Source organism: Neoarius graeffei, chromosome 16 (genome assembly GCF_027579695.1).
Source record: "Neoarius graeffei isolate fNeoGra1 chromosome 16, fNeoGra1.pri, whole genome shotgun sequence".
NCBI lineage: Eukaryota > Metazoa > Chordata > Actinopteri > Siluriformes > Ariidae > Neoarius > Neoarius graeffei.
In genome coordinates this window covers 64,231,412-64,244,669 of record NC_083584.1, presented here as the reverse complement: position 1 = coordinate 64,244,669, position 13,258 = coordinate 64,231,412, and the positions used below count along the sequence as shown (strand labels likewise).

Below are 13,258 nucleotides of genomic sequence, written 5' to 3'. Positions count from 1 at the left end.
TGTTGATTGTGATAGCCATTGGGGGCTTATTGTAGAACAGTGAAGACTGCAGGTTCAGAGTCTTCGAGACATTGACAGTTAGTCTCATCCATGTATAGGCCACTTGAAGGGATGTAACGGTCCTTTGAAGGCCTGCAGGACGGAGGGATATGCCAGCAGCGTCGTCAGCATATTGGAGTTTGACAATTGTTATCATAGAGGTCTTTGTGCGGGCTGGGAGATGCCGAAGGTTGAAAAGGTTACCATCCAAGCGGTAACGGATTCGCACATCGTCATGCATGTCAAGTGCTTTTCTGGACAGGAGGGTGACGCCGACAAGGTAGATATTGAAGAGTACTGCAGTGATAATGCAGCCTTGGTTCATGCCGACCATGACTTTGAATGCAAAGGAGGTTTCCCTAACAAGGACCTTTGCAGTCATTCCATTGTGGACCTCACGGAGAATGGTGAGGAATTTTGGAGGGCAACCAAACTTGCGGAGAAGGTTCCAGAGCATCTCACAGTTCACAGTATCAAATGCTTTGCGCAGATCGATGAAGGCACATGTGATATCCTTTTGATGGTCCCTTGCCTTTTCCAAAAGCTGACGGGCGATGAAGATCATATCAATGGTGCTGCATTCGGAGCGGAATCCAGTCTGCAACTCCGGAGGTACTCTGTCGGCAACATGACGGATGAGACAGTGGAGCATAACTTGGGTGAGTATCTTTCCAGCAACATCCAACAAGGAGATGCCTCGACTATTGCCACAGTTGGAGCGGTCCCCCTTCTTCTTGTAGATGGTGACAATTGTGGAGTGTTTCCATGTGTCAGGGATGGTGCCCTGCTAACAGCAAAGTGAGAAGTCATCGGTGAGTTTCACAAGAAGGTACGGTCCACCGCACTTGTTCACTTCACCGGGTATCATGTCTCCACCGGGAGCTTTCTTGTATTTCAGGGAATGGACAGCGTATCAGACTTCATCGAGGGTGGGACATTCATCCAGCACAGGAACTTGAGGGAGTGTTGGGAGTTCTTCGAGAACTGTAGGGGCTGATGGATTGACTGTTCAACAGTTCCTGAGAATGCTCCACCCATTGGTCTAGAATGTCCTGTTTGTCCTTAAGAAGAGTGTTACCATCTGCAGCTCGGACAGGAGCCACTGTACATCAAGTGGGGCCATAGATGCTTTTGATGGCATTGTAGAATTCATAGGTGGTGTTGGCATCGGCAAAACATTGGATTTCTTGAGCTTTGTTGATCCACCATCTGTTCTGGATCTCGCAAAGCCTGCGTTGTGTAGCTGACCTCGCCTTCTTCCATTCTTGCAAGAGGACCTTTGATGCCAGGTTCACCAAGGAAGCTCGGTGTTCAGCATTCTTGGCCTCAGCAAGGCATGGATTTCATCTGCAGCTTTGTCAAACCAATCTGGGTTCTTCCTCTTGGAGTACCCAAGGACTTCCTTGAATAAGCTTTGGAGAGCTTCAAGGATTGAATTCTACAGTTCCTCCATGTGAAGATTGGTTTCCGAGTCCGTATCCACAATAGGGGAAGATTGTCATGCCTTTTACGAAGGTTATCATGTAGAGCTCGTCTGGTGTCGATGTTCCCAAGTGATGCAACATTGAGTCGAGGTTTGGGTGGTTGCTTTCTTGCAGATGGTCGGAGAACTACTCAAAGGATAGTCCAGGCAAGCCTGTTATCGGTCCAAAACTCAGCACCACGTATGGCCTGTGTGATCATGATGTCTCGGATGTCATGATGGCAAGCGACAGTGTAATCCAAGAAGTGCCAGTTCTTGGACCGTGGGTGCAAGGTTGTTTTCAACTTGTCCGGGAGCTGAAACATTGTGTTGGTGATGCACAGTCCATGCTCTGCGCAGAAGGACAGTAGACGGAGACCAATTGCGTTCATATTCCCCGTACCGTGTCGACCAATGACTCTGCCCTATACAGATTAATTTCTCCCAACTCGGGCGTTGAAGTCTCCAACCTCCTCCAGCAATGCCGCTCGGTAACATTGGACCAACATTGAGGTCTCGTTTGGCAGTTGGGCGACGTACTGTTCCAGCGTCACACATTTAATGATGTCCTCTACATCACACTCACTTGCCCATAACCACTGTCGGCAGGAGTCTCAGAGCTGCTGTGTGAATGCAAACAGGCGGCCAACTTTGCTGTAGGCCAGCATACGGAACCGCTGAAGATGCTCTTCTGGGCCACGGCCAACCTGCTGCAGTATAGCCCGCTTCAGGTCCAGATACTCCAGCATACTGGTGGCTGGGAGCTGCCGAGCTGTGCATCCCCCGACAGGAGCGGCAATAGACAAGCCGCCCACTGCGAGGTTGGCCACAAGCTTGCCTATGCAAAGCGCTCGAACAGCTCAAAAAAGGCTTCTGCGTCATCCTGCGGCCCTATCTTGACCAGTTGCACAGGAACGCTGACCACAGGAGCGACCACTGGAGTACCCACTGATTGGACCAAGCGCCACATCTCCTGCCAGTCCTTCACTTGGGCCTCAAGCAGGGCCTGGAAGTGCTGCACCTGCTTGTTGGATAGGGCAAGCAGCTCTTGGCGCTGGGCTTGGAGGTTGACAGTGAGGGTATGGAGGAGCTCTCGGACTGGTGTGGACTCCATGGCAGTGTTTGTTCCTCAAAGCCCTGGGTTTCGGCACCAGTGTAGCAACTTTATGGGAGTGGTCAAGGAGGAACTGGAAGCAGGTACTGCTGCTCGAGGTATGCTTTGACTTTATTGACACTTTTCAGTGAATTTTACTAATATGTAGACACACACACGACGGGATGTCGCAGCTCTCTCTTTCTTGTTCCTGGCTGTCTGAAAGACACACAGAGACACACATTAATAGACAGCCAATAATTAAGACACAGGTGTACCTCATCGTGTTACCTGCCGATTCCACCTGACTCCTTGCCGTTCACAGTCGACGCTCGACCACACCCCTGTTGCCGCAAAGACCAACTGTGTTGAATTTTTATTTACACTTAATTCACTTACATAAGTTTGTAGTAAGAGTTTGTTATAGCAGGGTTGCAGTGTAATAACAAGGTTGTGGTTATTTGCAGTAATCTTTGTGAATACACAGAAAGGTGCGATACATGCATGTATATAGATCTACCAGGCCACATTCGCAAAGAAGCTTCCTGATTACCTGCCGTTAAAATACAATTTCTCTGGATCTAAAATGTGTTTGTTTTAATTCCTTTTAAAGTTTCAATTAGTTGAAATGTGTACTTGCATTATTACATCTAATAAGCCAAATATTCTCCATGTTACATGGGTTTCCTCCCACGGTCCAAAGACATGAGGATTAGGTTAACTGGCCACACCTGTTGGAGGTGCTGGGGGAGCAGCTGGGCGACACCTGCTGGGGTGGGGTCCTGAAGAGTGGTCTGGGCTGCCCTGAGCGTTGCCTGTCTTTCTCTCAGATTGCCAGTCTGACGGTCTAAGAACTGTCTTGCTCTCTGCAGTGAGACACTTTCACTTGAGATGAATTCACGCAGCCTAGAGAGAGAGAGAAACGCATTTAGATGGTTGGACGGACAGACAGATGGATAGATGGACAAAGAATACATACTTCTCCATGTTGCTGTGAGTGTCAGAAGATAGAGAAGGCTCTAGGTCCTCCACTCTCAATGTCTCCTCTCTATTCTTCCTCTTCTCCTCACTCTTGATCTCCTTCTCCTCTCCTTCATAGTCTGCACTCTCTCTCCGCTCCAACTCACTGACATCACACACACACCATATCATCACATCAGCACAGGATGGAGTTGATAAATATTTTTTGGTTAAAAGATCCTCTGTGTGTGTGTGTGTGTGTGTGTGTGTGTGTGTGTGTGTGTGTTACCTGACTCTTCGGATGAGCCGATCACATTTGTCCTGTAGCAGCTCTACTTTGCTCTGCAGTCTCTCTCTTTGTTCTTTCATCCTTTCATTTTCCTCCCTCTCTCTCTTCCTCACTCTCTCCATCTCCTCCCTCTCCCTCATTCTCTCCTCCCTCTCTCTATCCATCTCATCCCTCACTCTGTTGCGCTCCTCTCTCGCGCTCTTCAGATCGGCACAAAGATGATCTCTCTCTTTCAGTAGGCGTGGAAGAGTCTGGATGGGCAGCAACACACACACACACACACACACACACACACACACACACACACACACACACACACACCTGAAACATGCAGAGAAGTACAGTAGCTGTGTGCAGTAATGACGGGGCTAAGCACTAAGCTTTGAGCACATTCCTCAGAAAACAGGATTTGTAATGAGTAACTGTAGATTTTGATAAAGTTTGGATACACGCAGTGGCTATATATCACTAGAATAGCCTTAATTTGCCAGCTTGGGGTCAATAAAGTATGTCTATCTATCTTTGCTGCATGACTGACATGCAAGAAGACCAAGGAGCATAATATAATGTCCTCACTTCCCATTTAGACAGGATGAACGTGAAAATACATTTCATTTGTGCATTTTGTAGTGGTCAAACAAAGTCCAAAAACTTTAGATGCTGTTTAGCTGTTACGCGCTTATCTCAAGCACCTGTGTTCAATGATGGCAGGAAGAGGGCAGGTGGTCGGGCAGGCAAGTAGACAAGTAGGCAAGGCAGGGATGAAGAGCAGGCAGGCAAGCAGGTGGCACACCGTGGTGTAAAATCCAATTGTTTTTAGAGATCCACAAAAGGGTTATTCCAAAGTACGACTAACTGAATCAGTGCCATAGAGGTGGAATAGCCCTTTCTGAAGCCATATTGGTGTTTATATAAGACGTTATTATGATCTAAATGTTTCAGAAGACGGTTATACATTATTTTTTCGAGAACTTTAGCAGGGATGCAAACGGCGCGCCTTTTGGCGGATGCCGCCTTTTTCACGGCTGAATCGTGCAGATCCGATTTTTTTTTTTTTGGGGGGGGGGGGGGGGGGGGCGTTGGAGTGTCTGAATAATTTCATCAGAGTAAATTCTGTATTAAAATTACTAAATAAGCAAATGCCGTTACAGTCCATGAAACATAGGAAGTATGAGAAGAAAACAGTAAATCAGAAAGCTGCACACGTTTTCGCGGAAGCTGCGCAAACGTGCGCAGCTTTCTGATTTACTCTTTTCTTCTCATACTTCCTATGTTTCATGGACTGTAACGGCATTTGCTTATTTAGTAATTTTAATACAGAATTTACTCTGATGAAATTAATGTAATGGCAAAAAAAAAAAATCGGATCTGCGCGATTCAGCCGTGAAAAAGGCGGCATCCGCCAAAAGGTGCGCCGTTTGCATCCCTGTTTAGATATACAGGGGAGGACAGATATGGGTTGATAATTGTTGATATTAAGTGGATCGCTACTCTACATTTAAAACAGTGCAATGCAGAGTACCACAGGGATCAATTTTAGGACCTTTACTATTTCTAATATACATCAATGACCTTGCACAAGCTTCCACAATTATCATCTTTATCTTATTTGCAGATGACTTCAATCTTTTCCTTTCGCACTCAAATTTTAATACTTTAATAAAATTAGCTAATCAAGAATTAGAAAAAGTTATCTGGTTTGAGGTTAACAAATTATCTATCGATGCCAAAAAAACCATACTTCCTTATTTTCTGTAATAAAAATAAAACCTACAATAGAAATAACGCAAAAATCTTACTAAAAAGTATGCCCCTTTCTCAAGAGTGTCAAGCTAAATTCTTAGGTGTAATAATAGATGACAAACTGACCTGGAAACCACATATAGCCATGTTATGTAAAAAAATATCTAAAACTATTGGACTTATGGGAAAAATCAAACATCTTCTCACTCAACAAACCATTATCACCATATAAAATAGCTTAATATACCCATATCTGACCTACGGAAATATTGTATGGGGATGTGCCTACAAAACTACACTACAGCCCCTAATACTACTCCAAAAAAGATTTGGGTTGGGTTGACTGGTAAAGTTATCAATTGGTTAAAATCATACTTAAAAGATAGAAGCTTCTTTGTTACCATGGGAAATTGTACCTCAACATCAATGTCCTTGACCTGTGGTGTCCCCCAGGGGTCGATTCTTGGACCATTACTATTCAACCTTTATATGCTCCCACTTGGGCAAATTATCAAGAACAACTCAATTTTGTATCACTGCTATGCAGATGACACCCAAATTTATTTTGCTCTATCACCTAATGATTATGCCCCCCTTGAATGTCTCTACCAGTGTATCGACCAAATCAACAACTGGATGTCACAACATTTTCTTCAGCTGAACACAGATAAAACAGAAGTAATTCTATTTGGGAAAAAAGATGAAAGACTCAGGATTACCACTATTCTTGACACAAAGGGGATTAAAACAAAAGAAATGGTTAAAAATCTTGGTGTTTTCATTGATAGCGAGCTAAATTTTGACAGTCACATGAAAGCAATCACTAAAACGGCATTTTATCACCTAAAAAACATTTCCAAACTAAGAGGACTTATGTCAAAAAATGATCAGGAAAAACTTATGCATGCCTTCATCTCTAGTAGGGTTGATTACTGCAATGGCCTTTTCACAGGCCTGCCAAAAAAGACCATCAAACGACTTCAGCTGGTTCAAAATGCAGCGGCTAGGGTTCTCACACGAACAAAAAGAACAGAGCACATTACTCCAATTCTAAGGTCCCTTCACTGGCTTCCAGTAAGCTACAGAATTGACTTTAAAGCATTGCTGCTGGTGTACAAATCTCTAAATGGTACAGGGCCCAATTACCTCTCTGATATGTTGCAGCGGCCTAACCCAATCAGATCTACCAGATCGCAGCAGAAAAATTTACTGGTAAAACCTGTTGTTAAAACAAAGTGTGGTGAAGCAGCTTTTAGCTACTATGCAGTACAGCTATGGAACCAACTCCCAGAGGACATCAAAAATGCTCCTGCTGTTGGCAGCTTCAAATCTAGACTAAAGACCAAGCTGTTTTCAGATGCTTTCTGTTAAATAATTAATATTGTCATCTCTACATGTTTTAAACTCTTTACTTTTACAGTCTCTGCATGTTTTAAATTTTACTTAACTTTTATTCTATTTTATTCTGCTTTTTTTTTCTTTTACTGAACTTTTACTTCATTTTATTATTTTATTTCTACTATTGTTTAATTCTTATTATTTTTCTTCCCCATTTATTTTATGTAATTTTATTTTCTATTGTTTACTGTTTTGCTTTTACTTCTGTAAAGCACATTGAACTGCCACTGTGTATGAAATGTGCTATATAAATAAACTTGCCTTGCCTTGTTCGTATGGCCAGTGGATCCAGTTTTTATGCCCATTCTTTACCTCTATTAACGAAGCTTAAGATTTTAAATATTTTTGATATCAATAGACTTCAGCTCAATATCTTCACTTTCCAATTTCTTAGAAATTCTCTTCCAGACACGTTTGATAGTTTTCTAAATCTTAATTCCCAATTTCATGCTTACCAAACCCAACAAAGCGACCAACTACATATGCCCCTAGTGCGAACATCCCTAGGCCAAAAGAGTGTTCAATACAAATGTGTAATTGAATGGAATAATCTCCCCCTCCACCTTAAAATGTTTACATCCATGATTAGTTTTAAACGTAATCTCAAAAAACACCCATTTTCATTCCTCAGCCACACTTGACCTTTATCTTTAAGTAAAGTTCAGTCTTGGATCAAATTGAAAAATATTACACTACGCCATGCGCCAGGCTTCTGTTATTAGTACAATATTTTTTCAACATTTGAAATCAATTAATGATACTTTTTTTATTTTATGTATAGATCCTAGGTTACATTTTATTCGTTTCTTATTTTCACTCATTAATTTATATTTTGTTATCTGCAATTGATATTTTGTTTACATCTGTTATTTCAGTTATGATATCAGTTATAGTTTAATGTATAATTTCATATGTTATCAATTATCGCAGGGGTTTTCAAAGTGTGGGAGAGTGAGCCCCCCCTCAGAGAGCAAATAAACAACAGCGCTCCCCCTTGCAATTTTTGTTGTTGCTATACTTAATGTTCCATTCGTATTTTTTAAAAAATGGTTGTTGTACACATTTTTTTTCTTTTACACATTTTAAACATCTGTGCTTTTTGAAAAATCTTTTTTTACACATTTAAAACTTATGAGCTTTATTAAAACATCTTTTTTTTTTACACATTTTAAACATCTGTGCTTTTTTAAAACCTCTTTTTACACATTTTAAACATCTGTGCTTTTTTAAAACCTCTTTTTTACACATTTTAAACATCTGTGCTTTTTCAAAGCTCTTTTTTACACATTTTAAACATCTGTGCTTTTTTAAAACCTCTTTTACACATTTTAAACGTGCTTTTTTAAAACCTCTTTTACACATTTTAAACATCTGTGCTTTTTAAAACATCTTTTTTTACACATTTTAAACATCTGTGCTTTTTTAAAAGCTCTTTTTTACACATTTTAAACATCTGTGCTTTTTTAAAACCTCTTTTTTACACATTTTAAACATCTGCTTTTTAAAACCTCTTTTTACACATTTTAAACATCTGTGCTTTTTTAAAACCTCTTTTTTTTACACATTTTAAACGTCTGTGCTTTTTAAAACCTCTTTTTACACATTTTAAACATCTGTGCTTTTTTAAAACCTCTTTTTTACACATTTTAAACATCTGCTTTTTAAAACCTCTTTTTACACATTTTAAACGTCTGTGCTTTTTAAAACCTCTTTTTTTACACATTTTAAACATCTGTGCTTTTTTAAAAGCTCTTTTTTACGCATTTTAAACATCTGTGCTTTTTTAAAACCTCTTTTACACATTTTAAACATGTGCTTTTTTAAAACCTCTTTTACACATTTTAAACATCTGTGCTTTTTAAAACATCTTTTTTTTTTACACATTTTAAACATCTGTGCTTTTTTAAAAGCTCTTTTTTACACATTTTAAACGTCTGTGCTTTTTAAAACCTCTTTTTACACATTTTAAACATCTGTGCTTTTTTAAAACCTCTTTTACACATTTTAAACATCTGTGCTTTTTAAAACATCTTTTTTTACACATTTTAAACATCTGTGCTTTTTTAAAACCTCTTTTTTACACATTTTAAACGTCTGTGCTTTTTAAAACCTCTTTTTACACATTTTAAACATGTGCTTTTTTAAAACCTCTTTTTTACACATTTTAAACGTCTGTGCTTTTTAAAACCTCTCTTTTACACATTTTAAACATCTGTGCTTTTTTAAAACCTCTTTTTTACACATTTTAAACATCTGCTTTTTAAAACCTCTTTTTACACATTTTAAACATCTGTGCTTTTTTAAAACCTCTTTTTTTACACATTTTAAACGTCTGTGCTTTTTAAAACCTCTTTTTTACACATTTTAAACATCTGTGCTTTAAAACCTCTTTTTTACACATTTTAAACATCTGCTTTTTAAAACCTCTTTTTACACATTTTAAACATCTGTGCTTATTTAAAACCTCTTTTTTACACATTTTAAATGTCTGTGCTTTTTAAAACCTCTTTTTTTTTACACATTTTAAACATCTGTGCTTTTTAAAACCTCTTTTTTTACACATTTTAAACATCTGTGCTTTTTTAAAACATTTTTTACACATTTTAAACATCTGTGCTTTTTTAAAACATCTTTTTACACATTTTAAACATCTGTGCTTTTTAAAACATCTTTTTTTACACATTTTAAACATCTGTGCTTTTTTAAAATTTCTTTTTTACACATTTTAAACGTCTGTGCTTTTTAAAACCTCTTCTTACACATTTTAAACATCTGTGCTTTTTTAAAACCTCTTTTACACATTTTAAACATCTGTGCTTTTTAAAACCTCTTTTTACACATTTTAAACATCTGTGCTTTTTAAAACCTCTTTTTTACACATTTTAAACATCTGTGCTTTTTAAAACCTCTTTTTTACACATTTTAAACATCTGTGCTTTTTTAAAACCTCTTTTACACATTTTAAACATCTGTGCTTTTTAAAACCTCTTTTTACACATTTTAAACATCTGTGCTTTTTTAAAACCTCTTTTTTACACATTTTAAACGTCTGTGCTTTTTAAAACCTCTTTTTACACATTTTAAACATCTGTGCTTTTTAAAACATCTTTTTTTACACATTTTAAACTTTTTTAAAACCTCTTTTTTACACATTCTAAACATCTGCTTTTTAAAATCTCTTTTTACACATTTTAAACATCTGTGCTTTTTTAAAACCTCTTTTTTACACATTTTAAACGTCTGTGCTTTTTAAAACCTCTTTTTTTTTTTACACATTTTAAACATCTGTGCTTTTTTAAAACCTCTTTTTTTACACATTTTAAACATCTGCTTTTTAAAACCTCTTTTTACACATTTTAAACATCTGTGCTTTTTTAAAATTTCTTTTTTACACATTTTAAACATCTGTGCTTTTTTTTTTAAACATCTTGTTTTACACATTTTAAACATCTCATAGCATCGTTAGCTAGCACATCTTGGCAGACAACACACTGTGGCAGTGGAGCATCTTCAGATCCAGTCCATGAAAATCCAAACTTTAAATAATCGTGCTCATACTTCCTTCTTTTTTTGCTTGGCGCAGACTCTGTCTCCTCAGTCACTGTAGCTTTAGGTACTAAAAATCGATCCATTTTGTCTCTGGCAAAGGCTAGCTGAAGTTCGCTAAATGTCCGCAATAGTAACTTATTCTGGTTTATTTTTCCTCACGTTGCGCCCCCCCCCGAAGAACTCTGGCGCCCCCTAGGGGAGGCGCGCCCCACACTTTGAAAAGCCCTGAATTATCATATTATTATTGTTATCATTATTTGTTATTATTTACTACTGTTAATTTTGTTATTCTCTAATTTGTTAAATTTGTATTAATTACTTGTTAATTTAAATGGGGGAAGACTTAGAACAAAGCCATCGAGGCTTTTCTTCTTCCCCCAGCACATTTTGTTTTTGTTCCCTTTATGTTTTTTTTTTGTAAATTTCTTTTATCATGTGCAAATAAATAAAATAAAAAAATCTAAACCAAAAGGGTGAAATCAAAGTAATCTAAGAGTTAATTGTTCAAGCGTATCTTGGAAACAGTAAAAAAAAAAAAACCTAGTGGTCACCATCATCTTCCATTGCCTGACTGAGACGAGATTGAGCACATGAAAGACACCATCTTTACATGAACAGGCGACCTAAGGCGATGTCAAGATAAAAGTTCCAAGCTAAGTGCCAGTAAATCTAAAGCAAAAATACAAGTCTCTAAACCAAAGCAAGTTTAAACTACAACCCCGATTCCAAAAAAGTTGGGACAAAGTACAAATTGTAAATAAAAATGAAATGCAATAATTTACAAATCTCAAAAACTGATATTGTATTCACAATAGAACATAGACAACATATCAAATGTCGAAAGTGAGACATTTTGAAATTTCGTGCCAAATATTGGCTCATTTGAAATTTCATGACAGCAACACATCTCAAAAAAGTTGGGACAGGGGCAATAAGAGGCTGGAAAAGTTAAAGGTACAAAAAAGGAACAGCTGGAGGACCAAATTGCAACTCATTAGGTCAATTGGCAATAGGTCATTAACATGACTGGGTATAAAAAGAGCATCTTGGAGTGGCAGCGGCTCTCAGAAGTAAAGATGGGAAGAGGATCACCAATCCCCCTAATTCTGCGCTGACAAATAGTGGAGCAATATCAGAAAGGAGTTCGGCAGTGTAAAATTGCAAAGAGTTTGAACATATCATCATCTACAGTGCAGAACATCATCAAAAGATTGAGAGAATCTGGAAGAATCTCTGTGCGTAAGGGTCCAGGTCAGAAAACCATACTGGGTGCCCTTGATCTTCGGGCCCTTAGACGGCACTGCATCACATACAGGCATGCTTCTGTATTGGAAATCACAAAATGGGCTCAGGAATATTTCCAGAGAACATTATCTGTGAACACAATTCACCGTGCCATCCGCCGTTGCCAGCTAAAACTCTATAGTTCAAAGAAGAAGCCGTATCTAAGCGTGATCCAGAAGCGCAGACGTCTTCTCTGGGCCAAGGCTCATTTAAAATGGACTGTGGCAAAGTGGAAAACTGTTCTGTGGTCAGACGAATCAAAATTTGAAGTTCTTTATGGAAATCAGGGACGCCGTGTCATTCGGACTAAAGAGGAGAAGGACGACCCGAGTTGTTATCAGCGCTCAGTTCAGAAGCCTGCATCTCTGATGGTATGGGGTTGCATTAGTGCGTGTGGCATGGGCAGCTTACACATCTGGAAAGACACCATCAATGCTGAAAGGTATATCCAGGTTCTAGAGCAACATATGCTCCCATCCAGACGACGTCTCTTTCAGGGAAGACCTTGCATTTTCCAGCATGACAATGCCAAACCACATACTGCATCAATTACAGCATCATGGCTGCGTAGAAGAAGGGTCTGGGTACTGAACTGGCCAGCCTGCAGTCCAGATCTTTCACCCATAGAAAACATTTGGCGCATCATAAAACGGAAGATACGACAAAAAAGACCTAAGACAGTTGAGCAACTAGAATCCTACATTAGACAAGAATGGGTTAACATTCCTATCCCTAAACTTGAGCAACTTGTCTCCTCAGTCCCCAGACGTTTACAGACTGTTGTAAAGAGAAAAGGGGATGTCTCACAGTGGGAAACATGGCCTTGTCCCAACTTTTTTGAGATGTGTTGTTGTCATGAAATTTAAAAATCACCTAATTTTTCTCTTTAAATGATACATTTTCTCAGTTTAAACATTTTATATGCCATCTATTTTCTATTCTGAATAAAATATGGAACTTTGAAACTTCCACATCATTGCATTCCGTTTTTATTTACAATTTGGACTTTGTCCCAACTTTTTTGGAATCGGGATTGTAAATTTGCCACCTACGCATTTTCTAAAACATCATGAAGATATGCAATTATTCGTGAGGGTTTTTTGGGAAGGGCGAGGGAATGAAAGGGACAGTAAATAAATGGAAGGGAGGAAAAGAAAGTTAAGGAAAGGGAAAGGAAGGTAAACGCACACCTCTAATCCCCTCTCAACTTCATCTTCTTCCTCATCCAGCTGTTTCCTCCTCTTCTTTAAATCGGCTGCCTGCACAGAAACAGAATGAATACAAGAAACATCTCTCTCTCTCTCTCTCTCTCTGACAAAACTGCAAATGAAATACCTGAGCTAGGAGTCTTGATTCTTGAATTTTGAGTTCTTTGGTCTTCAGTTCTACTTTCTCAATCAACTCCTGCACTTCAGCTTCCTGTGCACACACAGTTTAAAGA

At 38.9% G+C, this 13,258-nt stretch overlaps 1 protein-coding gene across 5 annotated transcripts in view; it reads right to left on the bottom strand.

The window, feature by feature from the left end:
- Window positions 1-13,258, bottom strand: part of LOC132900970 (centrosomal protein of 164 kDa-like) — a 79,322-nt gene that overhangs the window by 16,810 nt on the left and 49,254 nt on the right. For 4 of the 5 annotated variants that reach the window (XM_060943375.1, XM_060943377.1, XM_060943376.1 and 1 more), the window contains 5 exons: window positions 13,153-13,236; window positions 13,008-13,076; window positions 3,844-4,094; window positions 3,574-3,720; window positions 3,326-3,500 (listed from right to left, as the gene is read on the bottom strand). In XM_060943375.1, coding sequence (XP_060799358.1) covers window positions 3,326-3,500; window positions 3,574-3,720; window positions 3,844-4,094; window positions 13,008-13,076; window positions 13,153-13,236 — 726 coding nt within the window. The remainder of the gene's footprint in view (window positions 1-3,325; window positions 3,501-3,573; window positions 3,721-3,843; window positions 4,095-13,007; window positions 13,077-13,152; window positions 13,237-13,258) is intronic. The other variant, XM_060943379.1, reaches the window with a different exon arrangement.